Below are 26,565 nucleotides of genomic sequence, written 5' to 3'. Positions count from 1 at the left end.
AATAGCTAATTGCTGTTGAAGCTATGAAGCACTGATAGTTGTAAATAAATTTTGATTTTATTGAAATTGAATTATTAGTGCGTGTTGCTCTGTCTGGCGTTTAATAATTGGCAATATTATATGTAGACCGTTTATGCCAAGAAGAGTGGAGTGTCTTACATATGCTATAAGTTTAAGTTGGTTGCTTAACTTTAGCTGATAGTGCAAAGGGCAAGTTATACTGCCAAACTTAAAAGGAAATAGACACACGCTAACACTTAATCTAAGCATTGTATAATCTTTGCTTCGCCTTAACTTGTTAAGTAAGTAAGCCTTTAATTTTAATTGGAAATTCGCACTGAATTCAAGTCGTTGCTTCGACATTGCGTTTAGCTTTGCTGCTCTTACTCACGTTCAATTGCTGGGCTGGGCGATGTGCTCAATTATTGTGAATGCAATTTAAAGTTAAGATAAATCCTTTTATGATCTCATTGTGTGTACGCAGTACAGACGTATGCGTAATATGCTTGCATGTAACAAGTCTTAAAACGAATCGAAACATAAACTACTAGCAAAGCTTACTAATTGCTTAAAATGGAAATAAATTCCATTTTATTTTTATATGCATGCAAAGCGCTTTTACTACGAAATGCAAAATGTGATTAAAGTTTGTACGCTGCATAAGAAGAAATTTCTATGAAGTGCAAATCACTAATTTAGTTTTGATTAATGTTTATTTAAAGCTTAAGCCTTAGGAATTACACATTCTAAAACAATTTGTGCTTCATTTAAATCGCAAACTAAATGTTCACATTAATTTAGTTGAGCAAAATTATAAAATAAATATTTATTGCACACATAAATAAGTTGTCTGAGTATTGATCATAAGCCTTTTGGAGCTCTTTACTTTTAGCGGCAATCGCAGTTCGCAATAAGCTTGACATGAATATGAATTAATGCAGATGTGATTGGAATTTTGAGTGCAGCCAGTTATGGATAATATGCGCTTTGGCCATACTTATATTTGCATAAACTGATGATTACAGTTGCTGACGACGCTTTTTTCACACGAATTCATTTAATAATTGCGAATTTCGTCATTAACTTGCGCATTGGGTTACCAACTGGGCGATGAATGAAATGAAATAAATAAATTTTAAAAAAAGGCAACAATTTGATTGAGTTGCATATTTCGTAATTTCAGATACTTTCTTGCGCACTTTTGAAACAAAATAAATTGTGGCAGAATTTATGAATTGCAATTAGTGCGTTGCATATGCATTCGCACTTCTCATTTCGTTTTGCTGACATTTCATGTGCAGCACAGTGGTGTATATTTTATTTAAAAAAGTATGTGTGTGTGCGTGTGTGTGTGTGTGTAGTATCAGCATCAAGCATAATACTTAATATAAATAAAGCAAATAGCCATTTTAGTGATAGCTCTACTTTTTGTTACTTTTAGCACCACTGTGCAGACGGCTTATGTCATATGCATATGCAAAGCGGCTTAAAAATAAATTTATAAAAAAAAGTGCAATCAAATCGAGTGAGAGGGAGAGAGAGAGAGAGAGAGAAATATAAAAACAGATTTGCATTGTGTTTTTTGTAAAGCGCATTTATTTATTTATGCGCATTTGGCAAATTGTTATTGACAGTTGATTTTGTTTTGTTCTCGGGTGTTTATTTATGCTTGGTAAATGTTTAATCATTTAGTGTGAATTAACAGCAATGTTGCAACTAATTGGAGCATCAATGAACTAAATAATGAAAGCTAAAAATAAATACTTAAAGTGGCGCTGCCTGAAAGCAAATTGCTCAAGCGAGAGAGACCGAGTACTTTCCAACACAACTGTAAGCTAGTACATAGCTGATGTCTGTTGTGTATGTGTGTGTGTGTGTGTCTGCTGGCAATAACTACGCCATTTTTCTTCGAGGCTTTTACAGCAATTTGAAATGGCTTTGCTGGCGATTTGCTTGTGGCTGTGACTGCTACGACTTCGAGAGAGAAAGAGAGAGAGAGAGAGCAGCACGCAGGCAGATTGTCAGAAATTGTAGCAGCTATTATCGCTGGCACTAAGGCAATACAATCTCAAGTTGATTTGCATCAATGCCAATGCTTTATCTTTACTACTTTATAAATCAACTGCTGCTGCTGCTGCTAGAGCTGGTGCCTTAAATAAATTCGCAACGTTGACAACACGCAGCTGGTGTGCAGCTTAAAGAGCTTGCCACTTAATGTACATATATGTGGAAGTAGACTATTAGGTCAAGATGTTGTCTACCTTAAACGCACTTGTTTCAACTCACGCGGAGCACGGCAGAGAGACGCCCAGACTGAGGCTGAGACTCAGACTGAGACTCAGACTCATATGGGTGCGCGCTTTTGCTTAATGTGCGTATACGTAATGCGAGTGGAAGGCGCGCTTGCCGTTCGCATGTGTTGCTTGCTTAATAAAACATTTTATTTCTTGTCCAAATGATTATCATTTGTCTGTCTCGCTCTCGCGCTCGCGCTCTCACTCGCTCGCTGTATGTGCCAGCTGCATTTAATTTGCTGCCCAAGTTGATTGTAAAAACGCGTACTCAACGACGACGCGTAAATAAAAATGATATAAAAACACAGCGCGCTTGTAATAAATTTCTTTTGCGTGCCACGGCGCTAAGTATAACTTAACACACACACACACACACACACATGCATACAGGCTGCTGTACTGTCGAAAGGATTAAAACAGTAAACAGCGAAATTACAGTTTTAAGCGTCAGAATTATTGCACTCAACATTTTGCATGACAAACAAAACAATTTATTTACTTTGCTTGCTTGCTTTCCTTCTTTTTCTCTCTCGCTGTTTTTTTCGTTGTTTGTTAAGGGGCTTAAAGCGTTTACAACTTTAAGAATTCAACAACCATTCGCATTCGTAAGCGGACAACGGACAACGGACAACGGGCATGGCCAAAAGCTTCCGGTATCTATAGAGATAACTGTGCGCCGATGACAGCAATTGCCCGCCCCGTCCAGCAGCAGCAGCAGCGCCAACTGTCTGACGCTTCATTGGATTTTACGCAATCATAAGTAGAACGTTAGAGGCTTGGCCTGGCCCATTCGCATTGCTGCTGTTTGTGCGCTAAAAGGGAAATGCTGCTGCAGAAAAAAAAGAAAACCAAAAAATAGATACAGAGGGTGGTGTTTGTGTGGGGGGGGAGGGAGCACCCAAAGTGCCTGTGGCTAACAGTCTGGCTGGCTGGAGCAAGCTGGCCAACAAAAAGAGGTCGCCGTTGGTCCAAGCACAAACAAAATGCCCGGAAAGCAACTTTGCTGCTAGCTCTGCTTTCAGTTGCAGATACCTATGCCATGCTATTTTTTCTTTTTCGATTTCTACACACCAATGCCAAAATACGTGGGCGTGTGTGTGTGTGTGTGTGTGTGTGTGAGATAACAACAGACGCTGCTCAGTTTGATGCATGCAAGGCACTTAGACAGAAATTTCGTTTATGTGCCCAATTCAAGCAAGCGCGCATTTCAGTTGAGCGCAGCCAACTTTGCTATACACTTTGCCAGCGATTGGTTAAATCATTGACTTTGATACAAGTCTTTGCTTTTCTTTCGATTTCTGAGGCAGTTGCTAGTAATTTCAACTTAACAAAGTAAAAGTAAATATTCTACGGAAATAGCTCTATTATTATTATTATTATGCGACCTAAAATGTCCATTGTGCCTCCCACTGGTAGATGAGTTAAAGTTCCCTATCCAGCCCTATTCCTCATCTGTCTTGTATCTAGGGTATGAGTTCCCAACTGATTGTCTAACTCTGCAGAGCGCAGGACACTCTTCCAGTAGGTACTCTGGAGTTTCGTCATGCTCTAGACAGAGTCCGAAATAGCTCTAACTAGCTACAAAATTTTGTTACTCTGGCTCTAATAGTCGCTGACTTTCTGTTGATCATACAGTCAGGCAGTCCTGCTGCTATGCGCAACATCAAAGTGTATCAAAATCAGCTTTGGACAAGTGCTTGTGAGCACTTATGCTGGCTTAGGTGGAACACAGATATACATACGCTCCATACTCAATTTCATTAACTTCAAATGCAAAGAGCATGCAAATTTCCGAACAAAACAGAAATGTATTTGTAATTCGCTTTTCGCTTTCGTTGGCAATTTACATGGCCACAGACAAAGAGTCAGCCAGAGTAGCTGCAATAATTGAAAGCAGGAAATTGCGCTACTATAACTAATTGATAACGAAAACGATGAATTGAAAAGTAATGCGGAATTATTGAAAATGCCGACAGCTGAGAATAATTTTCAGCTTAATCCAAATCGCTTAAGTTTGTTGTGCCAAAACCAACAATAATATAAGTACTTGATTAGCTTAGCTGCTTTTATAATTTTTGTATAACAATTAAGCTTGTAAACTAAAAAATAAATACTTGTTTAATTGCAATCAAGTGTTTGCAATTTAACTTTTTATTAGTTACAATCGTTTTCGATTTGTAATTGAGCGAAACCGAATGTAAACATCAAGGCTTTTAACAAAAATAATCGAATTAGCAATGTTAATGCAACTTAACACATACACTCATCGCTAAAAGAGTGCGCACAAAATAAACTCACGCAATATTTGGTTAATCGGGAATGTGTCTCTTTATTCATATTTAAGTACTTGGTTTAATCATAGTTTTGCATAATTTAAATCGCATTGACATTGAGTTTGTTTATGTTTATTATTATTATTTTTTTTTGGTTTTTTTTTGGCGAACCCCTTTTGGGGCTCTAGCTCTAGTTTGTTCGTGTATTTCATGCGCATATAGCAAACAAACAGATATTTATCTGCAGTTTACATTGTTTATTTAAATTGTATTTTGCATTTTGGGCTTGGATTGAATATATTTGTAGTATATATTGTAATTATCTATTTCCGTCATATGTGGATTGGATTTGCGTTTGCCTGTTAGTTGCATTGAATGTTGTTCCGTCGATCAATTTTAATTTCGCTTAAAGTTAAGTTTGGTAAATATTTGGGGGAGGGGGGGGGATCGCTTTAACTAGCAATAGTTGCTGTAAGCTTGGCTAAAATGTTGCTGCAATCTTGTTGCTTTCTTATACACATACATATATATTTTTTGTTGTTGTATATATAGATATTTGCTAATGTATTTTGTGGATTCTGATTTTCGGAAAAAAACATCTATTAATTATGCCATACACATCAATATTTTGTAAATTAATGCGAGCAGCTGTTCTCGCTTAAAATCACACACTCATAGCGCTATGGTGTGTGTGTGTGTGTGTGTGTATGTATGTGTGTGTTATATGCTGTGCACAAATTGCAACAGACTCTTATGCTTGTTAATTTTATTTTTTAATACTTAAGTATTCTTCACACTCGACTAGATTTGGCCTCTGCTCAGTTTGACAGACAGGATGCAACTGTGGGTGAATTTCTCGCCTCTCGCTCTTTGCTGTATACGCGTGTGTGTGTGTGTGTGTGTGTGTTTGCTGTTTATTTGCTTGGTGCAGAAAAAGAATATTATACATATTTGGTGTTTAAAACCTTCTGCCTGCAGTCAGGCGAGAAGCGCAAAGCGAAAAGCTTTGAGTTTTCTTTGGATGCTTTGCGTTTCCGCTGGGCGTTGACTAACAGCTTGAGTTTCCGGCGGTTAAGACGGCGCTTGAGTTGTAACAAACTTTGGCTTTGCTCTGCGGGTAATGATGATGATGAAGAAGCTTCACTCCAGCCGCCTCCAACATGGCATTGGTATGCGTCGAAGCTTTGCGAATGGAGTTAGCCTCAACTTATTCAATTTGAGCTGCATGCGGATTTCATTTTACACACCAATTATGCTGCACCAAAACAACACAGACTGTGGATGCTGTCAGTGTAATAGTGTGTGTGCGTGTGTGTGTTTGTGTGTGTTTGTATTTGCGGCGGAAATGTGTTAACTGCAAAGTTGCTTTAGCCCAAGATCTTCTTGAAATAGCTAACGGTTTCCGGCTTTGTAAGCGAGCGTCGTCGATTTGGCTTAAATGGCGTCTCGGTTTCCTCCTGCAGGAAGTTGCGTCTTGTTGTTGCCGCCGCCTCAGCCTCAGCCTCACCCTCAGCCGCAGACTCACTCTCAGCGTTAGCCACAGCTCCACCCACACTCTCTCCTTCGGCCTCACTCTCACTATCGCCGTCAGTTTTAGCCAGCTGCACCATCTTTACAAATTTCTCCTTCTCCTTCTGCTGCTCCTTCTCCTTCTCATGCAGTTGCATTTGCATCGGAGTGTTACGCTTAATTGCTGCCGCTGCCGCTGCCGCTGCTGCTGCTGCTGCTGGTGTTGCAGTTGCAGCGTTTACAGTTGCTGCTGTAGCTGCTGCAATTGGCTTGAAGCCGCTTTCATTAACTGTTGGCTGCTTAATTGTGCTGGTTGCTGGCAAATGGGGCAACTCAGCAGTTGTGGCTCGCGCTGTTGTGCTTGTTCTTGTTGTTGGTGTAGCTGCTGCTGCTGCTGCTGTTGTTGTTATTGCTGCCGCTGTTGTTGTGGGTAGCGAAGCCGCTGCCGTTGTTGTTATTGGCACTGCTGTTGTTTGGGTTGTTGTTGTTGGTGTGGTGGTGGTTGCTGCAACAGTTGTTGTCTTCTCAGCAGCAACACTGGTTGCTGGCATTGCAGTGGTGCTGCTGCTAGTGACAATGGCTGTTGTTGCTGCTGCTACTGCCAACTCCGGCTTATGCTCCAAATGCGCCAAGTGCTCGAAGTGCTCACCATGCTCGCCATGCTTGCCCGGCGGCACATAGTGGGACTTGACCATGAGCATGGGCGGAATGAAGTGCGAGTTGTCCACCGTTTCCTTGACGGCATGTGGATGGGCGAGCTCATCGCGGGACTGTTGGGCCGGATGCAAAGGATGTCCGATGCTGACCGCGGATGTTGTCACGGTTGTTGGTGTAGGTGTTGGTGTTGGCGTTGTTGTTGTGGTGCTGCTGCTGCTGCTGGCGATGTCAGTTGGCTTGGCAGTTGAGGTGCTGCTGATTGCAGTAACAACTGTTGTAGCTGTATCCTGTTCCGCATCCGGATCCGTTTCCTCTGTAGCTGATGTTGTTAGCGTTATGTTGATTGCACTTGTTGTTGCTTTTGCTAATGGCGCAGTAACTGCAGTTGCAGTTGCAGTAGTAGTAGTAGTTGTTGTTGTTGGTGTAGTTATTGGTGTAGTTGGAGTTGTTGGTGTTGGTGTTGTGGTTGTTGTTGTTGGTGCGGCGCTGCTTTTAATAATGGCTGCTGCTGTTGTTCTTGCAGTTGCTGCTGCTGCTGGAGTTGTTGTTGCTGCTGCTGCTGTTGTTGACTCTACAATGATCGGCATTGTCTTCAGATCTTGCGGCAATGTCTTCTTCTTATGCGGCAAAGCTTCAAATATTTCATTGGATGCATCGATATCGCTGAGATCCTCTGGCAATTGCTCCTCGCTCAACGCCGGCTGATCTCCCATCATCATCATGTCCAAATGAACGGTTGGCTTGGCTGTCATCTTGGACTGTTTATTCTGCTGCTGCTGTTGCTCCTGTTGCTGCGTCTTCAGCTTCTTCACGTGCTCATCCTGCTCGCTGGCCTTCTTGGCCGACTTCTTAACAGGCATGGGTATCTCATCGGGTATATGCAGCTCGGACTCTGGCTCGGGCATTGGCGCATCGGCCAGCATTAGCTTGTCGAGGCTAAAGCGCTCGGGCGCCGCTGTGGGCGCAGTGGGCATCACCAGCTTGCCGTAGTTGGGCTGCAGCTCAATGTCGTTGTTCTCATTGTTGTCGGTGCGTATGTTGTTGATGATCTGCAGCGACTTGAAGTGAGAGTTGGCAATGTCATTGATGCGCTGCGCCTCGAGACGCTCCTTGGGGCAGATCAACTCCTTGATGGCATGTGCACGGTCCTGCAAAACAAACGCAGGCTCGAGTGTCTTACCTCACACTTTTTGCCACTTTTGGCCAAACACTTACCTCCTTGCCCTTGCACGAGTGGCGCAGCAGGCCTTCCTCCTGGCAGTTGCGAATGAGCTCGATGCTCGCAGTATCCGCCATATACTGCATGGTTAGGTTGGGCATCTCCTTGAGTATGCAGGCATCTGCCCAGCTGGGCACTGTCAAGTAGAAACAAAGAGAACAAAGCGCAAAGCGCAAAGTCGCATCACTCACAGCTCGAGTCGTCGGGCTAAAGTTGGCTCACCTGGCATCTCGCAGAGAAACGAGGCTGTCTCGGGGCCGCCACAGCGCAGCGCATGCCAGCGATAGTCACGTATGGGATCAATCACGGCACACAGCGGGGCATCCATCAAAGGCAGCGACTCGGCCCAGTAACCAGTATCAACAACCAATGGCCGGGAGTTGCTTCAGTGCAGAACGGAATAGCGAGTAAAATATTTAGCGCCACACTGACTCTCAAATATTTGCGTACACACACCTCTGTGCATGCAAATATTAACAACAGCAGTAGTAAAAATAACAAATTTTATAAAATGCGCTGCTCTTTTGTTTGCTTGTTTTTTTTTTTTTGTATTTTATTTTGTTAGTTGCTATTGTTGCTATTGCTGCTGCTGCTGCTGCTGCTGCTGCTGCTGTTGTTATTTTACTTACGACCACATAAAACGCTCCGAGTTCTGCGGTCGCATGAGTCCAATCCAAACGATGTCGTTCACATCCAATTCCCTTAGCAGGTCGCGCGTGGCATCGAATTGAAAACTGTTGTCGACTGTCGCCGAAAAACAAAAAGGAAAAGCAGCGACAGCCGAAAAGCAGTGGAAAAATAAAAATAGAGCATAGGTAAATAGGGAAGCAAACGAGTAGCAAACGGCAACAAATGCTTTTTATTTGTACAATACGAAAGCATTCCTATTAAATTTCATCAAGAGCATTGTTTGCTGCTCTCTCTTTCTTTCTCTTTCTCTTTCTGTGTCTGTGTCTCTTTTTTTTTTGTGCTTTCGCATGTTTGTATTTTGCTCTGAGCGTTGAGCGCTCAACAAATGCCAGTGACAATCCAAACACAGTCACACACACACACACACACAGCTACAGCTACAGCTACAGTTCGAGATACAGTATCGGGCCCACTCCACCTTTCACTTTAACCAAAAATAGTCAACTGTATAATAGCTCGACCTGGCCCCAACCCCTGTGGGCTGAATCGGGCGCATAGCTCTGATGGCTCATGCATTCTTAAAGCTAATTTTGATTCTTGACTACAACTGAAATCAGCAGCAAATCCATTGCATGGCCATTTTAAATAACCAAATGCTGAGCAGTAACAAATTAATTTCAAGTATTTAAGGCTACGAAATAAATAAAAAAATAATTTATAAGCATAAGCAGCAGCAGTTTCAACAAAATGTTTTGTTTGCATATTATTAAAAGCACGCTGCCTTATATATTTTCAATTAATAGTATTATCTACAAACGACTTACTAACTACGACTACTAACTACTATTTTTTTTAAGCATTTTCTCTTTATGTTTGATACTTGTGGAATTTTTTAAAATGTGAGAATAGTAATAATAATAACCAAACATGTTATACTAGCAGTACTACTCGCTTAAATTATTTTTAAAAAATAATCAAAATTATTATATTTATAATACCTAAGTGTAATATTTTCTTCTGGTTCTGTTTACAATTCAAAATAATAAACAGTTAATGCAATTAAAATAATATACAAGACATAATTGTTAGAGTTTTTAGATTATTTTTATTGAATTATTAAGGTAATTTTTGTAGCAAGCACAAAGCATTAATAAGAATATCACAAGGCTAAGCCATTAATTTAAAATCAAATTATTTGGTTGAAAATTATTATAATAATTGAAAGTAATTGAAACCAGTTTCGAAGTAACTATAATCAAATAATTAAATTATTTTGGTATAATAATTAAATTATTTTGTTCGCCTGCTTAACAAAAACGTTTCATTTCGAATTAAATTTAAGATCTAGTCTGCATACTAAAATATTTAAATGGCCGCAGTATTTAAACGGTACAAATAGTTAGTTGCTCTAAATTGAAAAAACAATTCACAAGCAGTGCATATTTTTTAACTTTTTAAGCCGCATCGACTTGACATTGACTAAAGCGACTTCAAAGCGTTTGCAGCGTTTTCCTAACGAAGCCAATTGACTGGGCAATTGAGTTGAAAGAGTTGAGCACGAATTATAGCAACATAAGCTACAATCGAATATTATTTAAGTTTAGCACGCAGTGTTATCAGTTCAATCAGCTCAGATTTAGCCGCAGTGAACTGTTTTGCTTTGTTTTGCATATAAGAATAATCAGTCGGTCTGTCCGTCGATCCGTCTGTCCGCTGCACTGCAGTGTTGGCATTTGTGAACAGAATTTATTGTGTTATGGGCACAACGCGGCGCCTTTTTGCTCAATGGGTCGCAGTGCTTTGGCATTTGCCTGGACACAAACCGAATAAGGTACACAAAGGGGCGTGTTCTCTACTTTATGCAATATGTACGACAATGTCGTTGCTGGACATTTGCAATAAAGTGCAAGCTTACAAGCTCAAAGGACACTCTTGTCCTTTGACATTTTGCTTGTTGCCTGGGTGCTGTTGTTTGCCAAGCGCTTTGTTCGCATTTGATTACAGCAGCAGCCTCAGCTTCCACCTGCGCCGCCGCCGCCGCCTCCGCCTTCGCCTCTGCTGCGCTGTCTTTGTCTCTATGGAATGTCCTTTGTCGCTTGTCTTGCTTATTTGCATTTCACATTTCACGTTGGCTGCAGCTGCAGCTACTATGTGTGTCTGTTGGCTTTTTGACTGTCGTCGCTTACCTGTCACCAGATTGGCATGATGAAACTGACAAACGGCGTCCGCCTCAAACCAGGAGATGCGATCACGAAAGAATCGATAGAACACATTAAGACCCTCTTGTGGCATGGTCCAAGTGTTGCTAACGTTTACCTGCAACAGAAGAGAGAGAGAGAGAGAGAAGAGATTTAGTCTTGACATGCTTGTGTCAGTGGCTCGTCGCTCAACGCTGCGTATACTTAATGCATTAAACATGCGCCGCTTTAGCATTTCTAATGCTGCCACAACAGCCAGCGACGCCTACAGACATACAAAAGCATCTTTATGTATATGCCCATCCAGCTATATAGTATATATAGCCAGCCATTTGCATATTTAATACACGAGCGCGTGCCTATGTGTAAAATGCTTCTAAAAAAAAAAGTAACTGCTTTCAATGCTGTCACATGTCGCTGTGTGCGAGTGTGTGTCAGTGTGTGTGTGTGTGTGTGTGTGTGTGTGTACTTCATTAGCTTAGACAGCGTGTTGGCAACATAAGGTAAGTAACGAGTAGAACAGCTGCCACAAAAAGCGGCAGCAACATAGGCTCACGACTTTGCTTTTGCCTTTGCCTTTGCCTTTGCCACCTTGCCCCAGTTTGTCCTCCCCGCCGTCAGCTCCTACGTTTCGACTATAAAAGGCGCTGCTGCTGCTGCTGGGGCTGCGGCTGCGGTATGCCGGGCACATTAACTAATTACGCGGCGGGAGCGCAAGCGAGACGGAAAAGCAACAGAGAAAAGTTGCGCGCTAAAATAAATATGCATATAAACATAAGCCCCGGCGTAGATTAAGCGCACATCAGACATGCTCTTATATGCAATTCAGGGCATATCAAGCAGGCTGCCGGGTATTAAATTTAAGGCCGCCTGCCGTCACACAACATGTAACGGGGTCGGGAGCGCCTCCAAATGCGCCTATTATTCATAAAAAAGAGCGTTAAAATAAAGAAACCAACAGCGCTCGCTACCCTATCAAGCGAAAAGTTTAGCTGACAGTTAGAAAACACTTGCTACAGCACATAAATAAATTATTAAATAATTATGCAATAAAATAAAATAATGTATATTCAAATTAGTTATTAAACTTGAGATATTTCAAGGCTAGTTTAACAAAAGTAAAATTAAAAATAAGAATTGCATCAAAGCGTTTTATAAATTTTTATTTTGGACTCTATAAATTATATATAAATTTATAGCATAAAATTAGTAATAAATATGTATTTGAATTGATTTTGTTTGTCAATTTTTTATTAAGCAACTTAATTTAATAGACAGCCACAATTTATTGTTCAACATTTTAACGCCAAATTTATAATTTAGACAATTTGGTTACTTGTACTGCTTTCCCCCCAAAAAGAAAAGAAATTCGAGCATTAACGTGAAATTCCACGTGCACACAAAGATATTTATGCAAGAATCTTTGATTTTTATGTTGCTTGGTGCAATATGAATAAAAAATCAGACAAAAGAACTGACACTGAGCGAAGTTTATTAAGAAATTCCAAGCAATTGTAGGCAAGCGGGCAAAAGGGGCGGGGAGAGAGCATTAGAGGCATGTGCAAGCTAAGCAAATTCCAGCGCTTATTAAAATAGGTGTGTGTGTGTGTGTGTGTGTGTGAGTCAACAAAGTGCAGAGAAACAAGCCAAACGTTTCATTAAGTTAATTAACTTTTAATTGAAATTGTTTAACAGAAAAGCGCAAAGGCTCGCTCGCTGTACTTTCATCTTTTAATTGCAATTTAAAAGCTGCACACACACACACACACACACACACCCAAGCTGTGTGAATGAAAGCAATGAAAGAAATTTTTAACAATAAAATTGCGCACTTCACAGCACAGAACAAACAGCGAGAACAAGTTAAACAAGAGGGTAAAGGGGTGAGATAAGCAAGACGGCGAATGAAAGCAGTAAAGCGTATTATGAACACACAACATAAATAAAGTTGGCTTGCAGTTTAATCAACACCGGGAGCGAGAGCGAGCGCGAGAGCAAATGTAAGTCACAAAGTGACGTTTAATTGGCATTAAGCAAGGCTAAGTGCTGTATATTAAGCATACGCAGCGTATGCTCGCATGCGAAACAATGCGTTAATAGCAACTGTCAAACGATTATTGAAAGCAATGCATTGCATGATTGAAAGAGACGCGTGTGCTTTTGATTTAAATTGCCAAAGCTGCAAAGGCACATTACGTATACGCCATGAGCGTAAATTATACAAATATCAACAGATATTTATGCAATTGAATTGTCAGCCCAGACGCAGCAGTTTGCTGACTCTTATTTTATGTTGTTTATATTTTGTTTCATTTATTATTTGTTTCAAGGCACTTAGCACAAGTTGCAAGGCACACACACAATGCCAGCTACAGCTTCGGCGCTCACTGTTTGCCTCGTTATGCTTTTGTTTGCAGTTATGATGAAGACCAAAGCGTCGCACCAGCGCCACTGCCAACGAGCCTGTTACAATCTTCACAAAAGCAGCAGCAGCAGCAGCAGCAGCAGCAGCCAAGGCACAAAGCACAAAGCTTTTACTCAGCCCGCTAAGCCTAAGCGCTAGTTGGAGACGTTACTAGTCTATGCTAGTTGCAATTTCTATTTTCTTTCTTTTTTTTTTTTTTTTGGGCAGCCCGTGGCGCTATTTGGCCTGCACTTAGGGCTCTCTTTGTGTTTGTGCAACAGCAGCAGGCAAGGCAGGCAAGGCAGGCAGACAATGCAACGTTGCACAAGTCTTTGTTTTATTTTTTTAGTTTTCATGCGCTAAAACAGGCCAAACAGTTGCAGTCGCCCATCGCTTTTGCCATCGCCGGTGCAGGCAGCTTAAATTTAAAGCAATTGCTTGAGAGCATAAAGCCTTGCTATATGCTACATTGTGGGGCAAGTGGCAAGTGGCAAGCGTGCTTAGCATGCCTGATTGAGCATAATTTGGTTTATGCGCCAGTTGCCATAACAAAGACATTACGTATACGCAACGTAAGCGTTAACTTTACACTTTATGCATAGCGGAAAGCAAGCGTGCAACTTAAAGTGGCATGCAATCGACTTGCACATACACTTGATGCATGCGTGCATTGAAATTAAAGCATTAAAAAGATTTGTGTGCAAATCAATATAAATTGACTTAAGATATTGAACATTTTTATAAGCTTGAGTATTGTTATTAAATATTAATAAATGACGTAGAGCCTTCAGTTTTTTTCTATATAACAATATAATAAGAAGCTATACTGCAATATAATCATATCTACTTTACTATATAATTAGAAAAATATTTGCTTGAGTTTTATTTAAAGTATAGAATAATTTAGCCTAAATTTTAATAAATTGACGTTTATCAATATATCTATCTATGTTGCTATCAAATATTAAACTCTACTCTTTATGATTTTGTAACAAACGTGCAACTCAAATGGCATGCACTCGACTTGCATACACACTTTTCTCTATTGAAATCAAATATAATAATAAATTATTATAACAAACGTCAGTTTGTGGTCTTTCTATATATTTAATATATGCTTGCTACACACTCTCTGCATACCCTTTTGCAATTTGTTAATACAACCAAAGTGTATAAACATATTAAAAGCAAGCAAGCTCAAGAGTTATGCATAACTGGGCTTAAAGTTCAAGCTGATACGCGCTTCGTCTGTCTCCCTGTCTCTCTGCCTTTTGTGTCTGTGTGTGTGTGTGTGTGTGCACCTGTATTAGCCATACTTTTGATACATTGTTTGTATATATTATGCATGTCACAAATGCTGCTCGAGCTTCCCAGCGCTTGAACCGCACACTGTGTCAAATGTCATGTCATTCACAGCGACTCAAAGTCATGCTGCTGCTTTTGCTGCTGCTGCTGCTGCTGCGCCCCGAGGGTTTGAGCCACAAAAAGAGAGAGAGATTGCCAACTAAAAATAAACTTCAAATTTAAGAGTGACATGCGCAGCGTAGCGAACGATGCGTACTGAGTCTGACTTTAAGCGTCAATTTATTTTGCCATTATCGCATTATAATTTAGCCACAAATTGTGGCACTTATTGGCGGCGTGCTGACCTCTCTGCCCATCGATCTATATATATTACGCATTAAAATGCGTGTGCCCCGTGCCTCGCTTCCCCCGTTTACCTGTCGCGTGGCCAGGCAGAGCAACAAAGTCATCTTTTATATTTAACAGCCCATTGTCGTGGCCATTAATTTAATGCAGCAGCGTGAGTTGTTGTTGTTGCTGCTGCCGCTTGCTGTGGCAAATACTATTAGCATTTTATGGCAATAATTTGTCTTGCAACATTCACACGCACAAAATGCTGCCGCTGCTGACACTTGCAGCTTTTTGCTGCTTTGATAACAGTTTGCATTGAGCGCTCAATTTGGCGTTGATAAGCGAAATGTTTTGCGACAAACGTTCGGCTCGAAATGCGACAGAGCGACAGGGCGACAGCTCGACAGCCCGACAGGTAAAATGGATGGCTCCAGATTCTCAAAATGATAAATAACAACGCAGTTCGCTTGCATGAAAAATGTTACAAAATAAATGAAATGAAATGAGCGAATGAGTGAGTGAGGCGAAGTCTGTGTGGGTGGCTGGGCAATGGCGTGGGCGTGGCTCGAACTTATAAATAAGCGTGGTATTAGCCACACACACACGCACATACAGACACACACATAGCGAAAAAAAACTGCATTGTCCTTGGCACAAACGCTGTCTAACTTCGCCACAACGGCCACGCCCCCCCAATGCCATTCAAGCATATTGCCATGTTGAAGCTGTAACTGTAACTGCTACAGCTTGTGCCACATTGCGAGCCGGCAACGGCAACAGCAACATTGTCGCCAACACGTCAAGCTAAATTGTGGACGATGTCAACACCAACACGCTGTCTGCCTCACTGAGCAGCTTTCTTCCACAGCTGCCACTGCTGCTGCTGCTGCTGCTGTTGCTTGTTCTTAGTCTGTGAGGCATGCAGCGCAAATTTATTAAAATTGAAAACAACTTGCATGTCAGTCAGTCAGTCAGTCAGTCAATCAGACAGTTACAACTAGCACAAGTGGCACGTAACTACTACAACAACAACAAATAGCGCTGGTTATGTCAGCATAACTGCTTACAACAATATTGTTTAAAAAGCTTGCAAAGTTACTTAACTCACTTTTAAGCATAAGCGATTTTCAACACTGTCGCTTAGTCATTGCCTCTAAGCTAGCGTGTAGCTAAATTAGCTTATTTCAGGCTAGATCTAGCATATTTTGCAATTGAATAGTTTGTGAAAAAACAGAATATTTTAAAGTTCATAATAAAGAGACTTATTACAAATACTTCATAGCTAATTCATTACTTCAGTCAATTAATCACACATATTTTATTTAAAAGCTTTAATATATAAGCTATCAATATATAAATGTAATTGTGACTTCAAACAAATATTTAATACGTTTAGAACAGCAGCTAGTTCTGTTTGTTGTTCGATTGTTAAATTCTATTTGTTCATTTCATATATTTCGATTGCAAATTAGCGAGTTTAAGTAGCAGGTTAAGTGCCAAAGTGATGATTTGCAGCGCTTTGCAACACTAATCGTTGTTTGTACGAGCTAAAGGCCCACGACGTCGCCATTGCTCAACATCATTGCTAGCTCATAATTTTAATTATTTATAAATAAATAAATAAAGTTTTCTTTTGCGCTCTACTCAGCGACTTGTCATAATTCAATGCACATGTCGATAGCTTTTCAACATTAGCCTATCAAGCAACTAGTGATCTCTCTCTATCTCTGTCTGTCTCGCTTTCGCACACACTAAGAGCTTAATTTTTCTGCTAGACAGCTGCCAGTTAAAGGACTTTTGCTTGACATGTGCTTTAAAGGCTCAAGGATAGCAATGTAATTTGCGCTAAGCCTTGCGCTACTTTCACCCAAACTGCATATGTGTGTGTGTGTAAGTCATTACCCACACAATATTATCAGCAGTTAACTTTTGTGTGAGTGGCCTTCAATAAGCGGTTGCGCTCTATGTGAGTGAGTGTGAGAGAGAGACAGAGGGAGAGGGCAAGTATAATATATTTGCTAGCTTGCAATTTTTGCAGCAGCGTCTTGCAGCTGCATGAAAGTAATAGATTTACTTTAATAGTAAGCTGCTAGCACACACACACACGCACACATAGAGAGCGAGAGAGAGAGAGAGGGAGAGAGAGACGCATAAGTACGTTTAGTGAGAATTGCCAAGTCGTTGGGAAGCTTCAACGCAAGACGTTACGAATGGCAGCTGCAAAGAAATTAAATTGCGCTCTCTCACCCACAATGCGAAGCAATGCGCTGTCGTCAGCTGCTGCAGAGACAGAGACAGAGACAGACCAAACAAAAAATAAAAGCGAAGAAACGAAAAAGTAACTGAGCTGAAATGAAAAGAGAAGAGAGCGGAGCGACTGCGACTGCAGCTGCTGACGACAATTTTAAAAGCACTGTAAGTCTGTCTGTCTGTGTGTGTGTGTGTGTGTTCAACGTTTGTTTAAGTTTCTAATTGAAATTGAAAAAGAACAAGCTTAAGCTGTGTAACAATTGCAACAGTTATTGGCAAAAAGCTAAACATAACAATAGACAATAGCAAGCAAAAGCAACCAAAGAATTTAGTTGCAACAAGCTACACACTTGTAACTTTAACTGCAACTTTCAGACTGTACACACACACACACACACATATAGTATATATATATATGCATATGCATGTTTGGATTTACATAAATATGCTTGCTATGTTGTGTGTCTAATTGACTTTGCAACTGCGACAGTTTGATGCGCTTGGGCATTGTTACATTGTTGCTGCCACACTATGGGCAAATCGTAGCGAAAATCTGGGCATAATTCAAAACGAAGAGTTTTGTGCACATAATAATTATTATTACTACAAAATATAACGAAGTTTTAATACAAAATGCCAATAAATCAAATTTAAAACAATACAATCGATTAATCGACAAGTCTTTTAATAAGAATATCTTGGTCAGTCTTAAATCTATAAAGCGAATTGTAGGCGGTAAATTACTTAAACAATTACCATTAATGGTAAACCTTTTTGCATTTAAATAAAAAAATAAAGTGTCGCCCAAAATCAGTTCGATTTAAAATTGAGTAAAGTATGAATTGAGCCACCATCCACTCAAACAATATGTCAAAACTGCAGACTTATTAGTTAAAGCTACACTCATGTTGCTTTGCTTTTTCCATATACGGATTTTCATATATTTATGCACATTATCGGCTCGAATTCCCCATAGTGAGCAGCTGCATGTCCTGCTGTCTATGTGTGTAAGGATAAACTTGAGCACAATTAAACAGCATGCTGGGCAACGTTTTGCATAACCACACAGTCAAGCCACCTGACCAGCTTCCTAGGGTGTAGGGGGGTGGTGGCTGAGTGGTTTAGTGGGTGTGTGTGTGTGTGTGTGCTTGTTGTAAGCGCTTAAGTCCAACAATAAGCGAGCAGCATATTCAATATGCGCAACATCCATTGCGTCCTTTGTGTGGTTGCATCCTGCCACCTAGCACTGCCGTTTGTGGCAAACCATTTGCCTGGCTAACCTCAGCCTCAAAGTGTTGCAAGTCAAGCATGTTGACACACACACACACACACACACACAAGTTAAAGTTGGCACAGCTTGTGGATTCGATTTCTAATTAAAAGCATAAAACTTTTTCAACTGATGATCGTTATCGTTAAATGTCGCACATCATGCGCTACGTCTAGGGGCGTGGCTGCAACGGCAACTGATGAACTTTTCCAATATGCTGTAAATATTTGTGCTGACAGAAAAAAGCAAAAACGCCAGCGGCTTAAGTAAGATTTCCACTGCCAATTGGAAAAGCCAAAGCGTGAAACTTTCGAATTTAAGATCAATTTGGTGCTGCCCCTTTTAGCCTTTGGCGAGATTTAGCTCATAATTAAAATAAGCTATAAGTTTTTATTGTACACCATTGTGGCTATAAATTTGTAATTATAAAATATCCTTCACTTCAATAAACAAAAACAGATTAAGCGCTTGGCAGCAATTATAAATAAATAAATGTCTAAATTGAATTACAAGCAGCAACTCAGTTGTGAAATAATACGATTGATATAAAATTATAAATATATAAAAGATCTAAACCATATTGTACTCATTTCGTTTTTGTGCCAATCTGGCCAGCGGGAAATGCTTCTTCAATTTTTACAGGGCATTCGCCCTCAGGCTCAACGCTCGTATTGAATTGCAGTCTGCTATAGAGAAAGTTGACCAAAAACTTTTAGCGCATTTAATTAACATGAATCAGTGGCTTTATTGAAGGTCCTGCTGCTGCTGCTGCTGGTCAGAAAGGCTGCTGTGCCAAGTGCCAAGTGATTTCCTGAACATCACAGTCGATGCCATGAGCGATGCTTTAAATGATTTGCTATTAAGAATTACTCGACAATAAAATTTTTTAGCATTAAATGTTAACTAAGCCTCACGCTCATTCTTTTACGATTGAGTGGCAAAGCATTGACGCAGACAATTAATTAAAAACAATTGCAACTGCCACAGCAAACCAAAAGAAAAATCAAAGAATGCGCAGCTTTAAAGTAAGAAAAAACTAAATTTTCAAGGTAGGCTTGGGAAAAATATGAAGCTACTATTCATATTCATATTCATAAAAAGTAAAGCCGTTGAAATATTCGTGATATTCAGAAAATAAAACAGAGCATCAACGCTCAGAATGAGCTCTGGCTTTGAGCGCGGCCTGGAGCCATTAGAAATCGTTGGCGCAACAACAAAGTTGGACAACGTGATTTTTTTTATGAAGTGGAAGTACGTCGAGCGGGTCGAGTTGGTCAACTCCAAGGCAGCAAAACTCGTGTGTCCACAACTCGTCATCAGATTCTATGAGAAACATATTGTATTTGTTAAGGATAAAGAGTAAACTCTGTAGTTGGCAATAAAGTTTAAACTTGATGACCACAACGATTCGTTCGAGCTTAAGCGGGGCCACTAAATTAACAATTAATGCACACATGTGCGTATGTATGTGTTTTATGGCTTGGCATACTTGTACACAAGCAAATTACTTAATGCGCATTCTTTATTGTTCAATTATTAAGCAAGGGTTGGGGGTTGGGCGTCAGGGGTCGAGGGCTGGCCACATAAAAAGCTTAGCATAGCCGAAACAGAAAAAGAAAAAGGCAAACTGCGCATTAACAATGGGCCAACAAACAGACTCGATTAATGAGCCCACATTAGTTATCAATGATGCCCCAGTGAACGATAATGTTTCAACGCCGAGGCCCATCATCATCATCATCATCATCATGGGCAGTGCTTTGTCTCATTAGAAGCAACTTCAATGCTCATTATCATCATCATCAGCAGCAGCAGCAGGAGCAGCCGTTGAGCTTGCGTGCTAGGGTCAGAGGTCTTCAAAATGCCCGCAAATTAATTTGCCTTTCATTGTGGCACTAGCAGCTGCTGCGTGCCACAAGCGCCTTATTGTCATTGCTGCGGCCTTGCAGCATTTATAACCATCGAGTACACTGGCAGTTCTCAATTTGAAATACATGCTAAATATTTGATATGTAATGCAAACAAACGTGTTACATTGGTCTCTCTATAGCTCTGCTGCAAATGATGATGTTGCAACACAGGTGAACGCACTGAGCGCAGCTCGCAACTCAAAGGCAAGCAAGTTGCCTCTTATAATTTGCTGTTAAATTGAAGTGAAACGCTTTGTTTGTGCATAACGAGGCATGCAACGCGCTACACAAAGCGCTACCAGCAGCGGCGGCAGCTGAGGCAGCATCCGGGCCCAAGGTACGAGGGTTATTTGTAAGGGCAAATGCTGTCGCGTTTGCTTTTGCGCCAGCTATGTAAACGCTTTGATGTAAGAGCAACCTGCCAGTCAGTCAGTCAGTCAGTCAGTCAGTGACTGGGTGGGTGGCTGCTAGGGCGTGGCACCCGCATACGCTACGCAGCAATAAGAAAAAACACACGCTAAATGACTGTCGAATAAGTTGAAAGTCGTGCAAAACGCTCAGCAATTGAAGTTGATTAACAAACGCAACGCAGCGCAGCGCTGCGCAGCGCGAGGCAGACAAAGTTGCCCCAGTGTTGCTGCCGCATATGGCTGCAGCCAAGATGTCTGCAAGTTGATTACATTTACCATAAATAAATCGCATGCAATCAGTTAGAGTCACTTGCTTAAACTGCAGCTATTACGCAAAATACAAAAAAAAAAGAAGAGAAAACTGTCTCAATTTTGTTCGCACACAAATTTATGTGCAGCTTCAGCTGCAAAAACAAAAGCCACTTTTTTCTTGCCTCGGCGTAATAAGTTAACATCATTTTTTTTTTGAGTTAAGAGAGAGCGAGTCAAATTGCACTGCTGCTATGACAACAACAATTTGACAGAGTTAACAAAACTCAAGTGAAATTTGTTTGGTAATTTGCAAACTTTGCACGAGCTTAGTGAAAGTTGCGTTTTCAATCAGCGAGAGCATTGACTATATGTCAGTAAATATATTAGCCTGACAACTCGATCACAATGACTGAGCGAGAGCGTCGCTGCTTTGCTGGCTAGCTAAACGTCGCCTGATACAAGTAAAGTTATTTGCATTAAATAAAATAAATATTCAAAGTATTTGTAGCATGTTCTTATTTGAATAACTTAATTGTAGCTTTGTTTACAATAACAATAAATGCTAAGCTATTCAACATATAGCAAGTGTGCTTATGCTTATTTTTACTTTTAGATTTTATTTATATACATTACCTTACTCTTGTTTGAAACGTGTGTATTTGGTGTATATTCTTTTGTATTGAAATTATTTTTATATTTATATATTTTTCCGACTTTTAATATTTACATGCTGTACCAATAATTAGTAAGAATATATAAGATATATAATTAAATTGCGTCTGCTGTCTAATTTTATTTTTCTTGTGAATTTAAAGTCCCAGAAAGTATGCTACACTTTATGCTCAGACAAAGCATTTGCAACTTAAGCTAAGGAAATGTAGGTTATTGTTCGATTCTTGGAATCGTGCGCCATTTGCTTTTGCAAACGTGGCCAAAGCAATTATATTTTACCCACGTGCCTTGCGCTAATTTAAGGCTCAAGTACAAGTTGCAACACTTGGCCAAATGCACAGCAATTCAAGTTGCAATAATGAAGCCTACTCAAGCTGGGGGCGGGAGCGGGAGCGGGAGCGGGCGTAAGCCAATTGCCGCAGGCTGGAAACTTAAGGTAATTTGCATGGCACGCAACCTGTTGGCCTCAGGCGCGCGTCTTTTTGCCGCCGCGCTGCCTGCCACATGCCACATGCCTCAGCGCAAGCCATGTGATTTCCGCTTCCGCTTGCGCACTTTCTTTTCTTTTGTTTTCGCTCGCGCTATGCGCTGTTCTTGTTGTAATTTTTTTTTTTATATATACGTTTATTTTTTTGCCAAGCTGGGTGCGAAGTAATTGGCTGCGAAAATGCTGCCATAAATCAAAGCGATAATTATGTGGGCGACTGTGACTGCGGCAAGAGCTCGAAGGCCGAACTGCTGCTGCTGCTGCTGCTCAATGCCCGTTGCAGGCTCAATTCGATTGCCTTGAACGACACACACACACCCAAAGAGAGCGAGACAGAGATACATATAGAATATTATTTCTTTTGGGTCAGTGTGCCATAAATTATGAATTGATGTCAGAATAATGTACACACTGGCATAACTATATAGATATATACTCTATGTTAGAGATGGACACGGGCTGGGCTGGCAACAGCATTTTCGCAAGTTATGTTTGAATCGCTGGCACAACTTCATGTGATTTTAACATAAAAGTGACAATAAAATAGCAAAACCAGCTCAGTGCTAATTTTGGCTTCAGTTGCTGCTCAGCTAATTTGTATATCGATTGATGAAGTTAAAATAAACAGTAATCAACTAATACAAACTTTACTGTTTGGCCCTGGCTCTTTGTAAATTAGATGGGGCTGCGCCTTAAATATTTATTTCTGGCTTGAATCTGGGCGTGGGCCCATGCCCATCTCTATGCAGAGCTTTGTAATCAATGCAGTTTGGCTCTCAAGGTCAGTCCACGCCAAAAAGCAAACTTTTCGAATTTTATGCTTTACCTTGCTTTTGGCTCTATGCTCTGCTCTGCTTGGCTCTGCTCTCCTCTGTATGTCCTTGATGTTTCTATGTATGCATGTGTGTGTGTCTGTGTGTTTGCAAAACTGAAAGTGGAGCAAGCCAGTGGCTGGTTTTTTGGCCCTCTGCTGTGGCTATGATTAATTGCATGTTGTTGCGTCGACCGCAACGTAAATTGCTTTCAGTCCGTATACGCCCCGTTGCCTATCGGGCCGACGCTCGCTAACTGTTCTTTGCTGGGCTGGGCTGGCATGAATAAAATGAATAGCATTTTGCAGCAGACAAAACGTTGATGCTACTCAATCCCAGTGTTAGTTTGCTATGCATGTCCCAGGTCCCAATCTCCATCCCGTGTGCTGTCCTGTCCTGTTCTGGCACTGGCCTTGCCTTGTTTGCTGGCTCGTTCATTCTTTGGCTAATGTTGCATTATTAATGCATCTGCAACTTGCACGCCGCATGCTGCACAAAGCCAACAAATTTTAGGCCAGACTAGACAAATATATGCAGAGCTATGGCTATAGCCAAAGCTATGTATATGCATGAAGGGTATTGTATATGCGTAATGGTCTATGCGGTCTACTCTAGGGCAATCACGATAATAAGCATAAATTAAGAGTGAGAGAGACAGAGGACAGCGACAGCGACAGCAACAGAAAGTAGCCCCAGTAAAAGGGCTGAAAAGAAAAAATTACAAGACCATAAAAAAGGGCAAATGGCTGGCTGCCTGGCTGGGCAACAAACCTGGCAGGGGTTACTCTGCTGCTTTTTTTTTAGCCATGTTAAATGGCGCCAGCAACAAGCCACGTACAACTTGGCCAACGAGTGCATGAAAATGAGAAACACAAATAAGTTCGTAGTGGCGGCAGCAGGAGCAGCAGCCGCTGAACAATGTCGTAAAAACTTATTTAATTTGTGATTTATATGAATAAAATTTTGTAGTAAATTTACACAAATTATTCATTTCACAGCGCGCTTACAGCTGGCTGGACAGCAGCAGCAGCAGCAGCAACAACAACAAGCATCTCATAGTAATAATAATAATGGCAAAACAAACGCAAGAGAAATTGGCACTAGGCTATGTTGGTGGGTGTGGGTGGAGGCGCAGGAGGCGCGGCAGTTGAAAGGATAAGCCCCGAAACCAAAACAATTCGCCGCCAGAGAAATTTTGTTGGGTGCCAACAACGATGACGTACTCTTGCTGCTTATTCAAAAAGAAAGCCAACAACAAAAAAAAAAACTTTTTGGCCAAGAGTTCACGTTTTTGATTTACTCCCAAAAAAACACACACACACACACACGCACAAGTTTTGCGCATATAAATTGGGCAATCCGACGTGCTGTCAGCTCCGTGCCCACAGCCCCGCCCACCGCTCTGGCTCTAGGTTACGCTTCATGTAACGCCGCCCCATATTGGCGCCTGCCATGAAAATTAAAAATATATATATTTCTATATGTGTGTGTGATATATAAATATAGATATATTTTTATTGAAATAACTTGCGTAGACAGCCAGCCAAATTTGTTTATTTAGCTGTCACATCAACAGTCAAAAGTGCAACAGTCTCAGCCCTTTTGGGTTTTTTTATTGCGTTTAGATCGTAGCTTATATATAGCACAGATTAAAGATACAAACCTTTTGTCACTCTTATACTTAAGGCACTTATATTAGTTTGTATTTTATTTTGACAGATTTCATTTATTTTTGTATTTTGTGTGTGTGAAACTTTTCGACTTTTGTATTCTTAGATGTATATTCAATTGATTTTTATGAAATATATATTGTGCAGTAATGTGGCAAAGACATAATTATTTATATAATTTTATCAATATTTTTAGCTTTTAACTGACTTTACTACAAAATTCTAGCATCAATTAATTTGCTACACATAATTATAAAATTTTATGAATATACTCTGCGAGTAAATTGAGTAAACTTTTAATTCAATTTCAAGCTGCCTCCGCACTGTTCATTTTAGTACTATTTTAAAATTTATGCCATTAAGTGAATTTTCATGCAATTTTTAGCTCAATCATAAAAAAGTTGTGTGTCATTTTAAAAGATTTTACACAGCAATTTATATAACTTGATTGGAATTGTGAACAGCACTTTTATAAATAATTATGCCATTGCGCTCATGTTAATAAACAATTAATGAAGCAATCACTTACCGCACGTGCATCGCAGTGGGCTCCCAGGCTGGCCAAGCAAATGCCCCACAGCGCCAGCAGCCACAGCCGGTTGGCTGGACGCCGACGTTGCAGCTTTTGCAACATGCTTCCTTTTTGGTTGCGCCTGTGCTTCAGTTCAATGTTTGTTTACGACGTTTATAGTGAATTTGCCTGTGATTTACACTAGAAGAGAGAAAAACAATTGTGTACACAATAAAAAATAAACACGAGAGCAGCAGCAGCAGCAGCAGCAGCAGCAGCAGCAGCAGCAGCAGCAACAGCAACAACTACATTTATAGTAAAGTTTTTGGCATCAGCACGCGCAACGGCAACGGCAACAGCAACGGAAACGGTGAAACGGATTTCAAAATGAATGAATGGAATTCAGTTTCGAGTTTCCACACAGTGTGTTGACTGCTCAAGTGTTGGGCTGTCACTGGCGTTGGCGTTGCACATTCAGTTTTTAGTTGCTGCTGCTGCTGCTTTTTGCTTTTGTTTGGTTGTGTGTGTCTGTGTGCGTCTTGATGATTTGCCGGCGCCCGTGTGGCCGTGTGGCCGTGTGGCTTGTTTACTTTTGTGCTAGGACATGGCGGCGGCAACGGCGGAAGCAGCCAAAAACGCACACAGGCACAACTAAGTGTATGGCACGAACACACAAGAACAAAAACACAAAAAAAAAAAAAAAAACAGAAACTTCAATCTACAATCACAAGAACAAAAATGAAAGAACACTTACAGCAACAGTTTGGGAATTGTTTCCCACTATTAGAGAGAGAGAGAGAGAGAGAGAGAGTCGAACCGAACGCGCACGCGGCACGAATTGTTCTGGCATCCTGACTGCAGTGGCAGCTGCTTTTGAATGGCAGCAGCAGGCGGCGAAATCGACTGCTCGGCGAATTGAGCGCGTCGGGAGCAAGCTTTGCGGCGAGCGTGCAAGCGAGCGAGCGAGCGTTAACGAACGAGTGTGCGAGCGAGCGAGGGCGACAGCTGTTGGGCACAAAGGGCTGGGGCTCGGGTTGTGGGCTGTGGGCTGTGGGCTGTGGACTGTGGGCTTGGCGTGTTATGAAGTTTATAAAATGTACGTGACTGTGGACTCGCTTAGCGTTTGAAGTGTGTGTTAAGCTTTGGCTGCTGCTGTTACCGCTGGTGGTGTCGCCTCTGTATTTGCCACAAAATGCTCAAGGACACCAAGACACTCGCACACAGACACACACTGATACACAAGCACACACGTAGTTATATGTATATTCAGTTAGATTCGCAAGTTAATGCTTTTATTGTCAAGCATTTCCTTAGTGTTTAGGTTGATTTGTTTGAACACATTTTCGGTTTTTAGCTTTTTGTTTTGCCTTTTTATTTTTCGGGCAAAAACCTGACCTTGGACAGCCATTATCCGTTTTGTAAGAGCCTTGCTCCAATTAGAGCGCAGCAGCTCTTCAACTTCCACGCGCTCAATTTCGCTTTAACAAGCTTCAGCAGCATAA

At 40.9% G+C, this 26,565-nt stretch overlaps 1 protein-coding gene across 1 annotated transcript; it reads right to left on the bottom strand.

Annotated features, from left to right (window-relative positions):
- Window positions 1–4,984: 4,984 nt before the first annotated feature.
- On the bottom strand, window positions 4,985–25,898 carry LOC108605058 (ecdysone-induced protein 74EF). Its single transcript, XM_017994626.1, has 9 exons — window positions 25,818–25,898; window positions 25,082–25,264; window positions 10,769–10,898; window positions 8,582–8,696; window positions 8,175–8,335; window positions 7,949–8,088; window positions 7,234–7,881; window positions 6,604–7,152; window positions 4,985–6,501 (listed from the first exon to the last, which is right to left on the bottom strand). Exons 2-9 carry the CDS (start codon window positions 25,184–25,186, stop codon window positions 5,935–5,937), a joined length of 2,415 nt encoding a protein of 804 aa, XP_017850115.1. The 5' UTR covers window positions 25,187–25,264; window positions 25,818–25,898; the 3' UTR covers window positions 4,985–5,934.
- Between the last annotated feature and the right edge of the window lie 667 nt (window positions 25,899–26,565).

This window comes from Drosophila busckii, chromosome X, assembly GCF_011750605.1.
Source record: "Drosophila busckii strain San Diego stock center, stock number 13000-0081.31 chromosome X, ASM1175060v1, whole genome shotgun sequence".
NCBI lineage: Eukaryota > Metazoa > Arthropoda > Insecta > Diptera > Drosophilidae > Drosophila > Drosophila busckii.
This window is presented reverse-complemented; position numbering and strand designations above follow the sequence as displayed.

Bases quoted from the DNA above. Each gene is read 5' to 3' on its own strand.
- LOC108605058 (XM_017994626.1), bottom strand. From the start codon at position 25,186: ATGTTGCAAAAGCTGCAACGTCGGCGTCCAGCCAACCGGCTGTGGCTG. The intron at 8,697-10,768 runs GTAAGCGACGAC...TTTCGGCGACAG, and splicing joins TCATGCCAATCTGGTGACAG to TCGACAACAGTTTTCAATTC. The intron at 8,089-8,174 runs GTGAGCCAACTT...TCTACTTGACAG, and splicing joins GTTTCTCTGCGAGATGCCAG to TGCCCAGCTGGGCAGATGCC.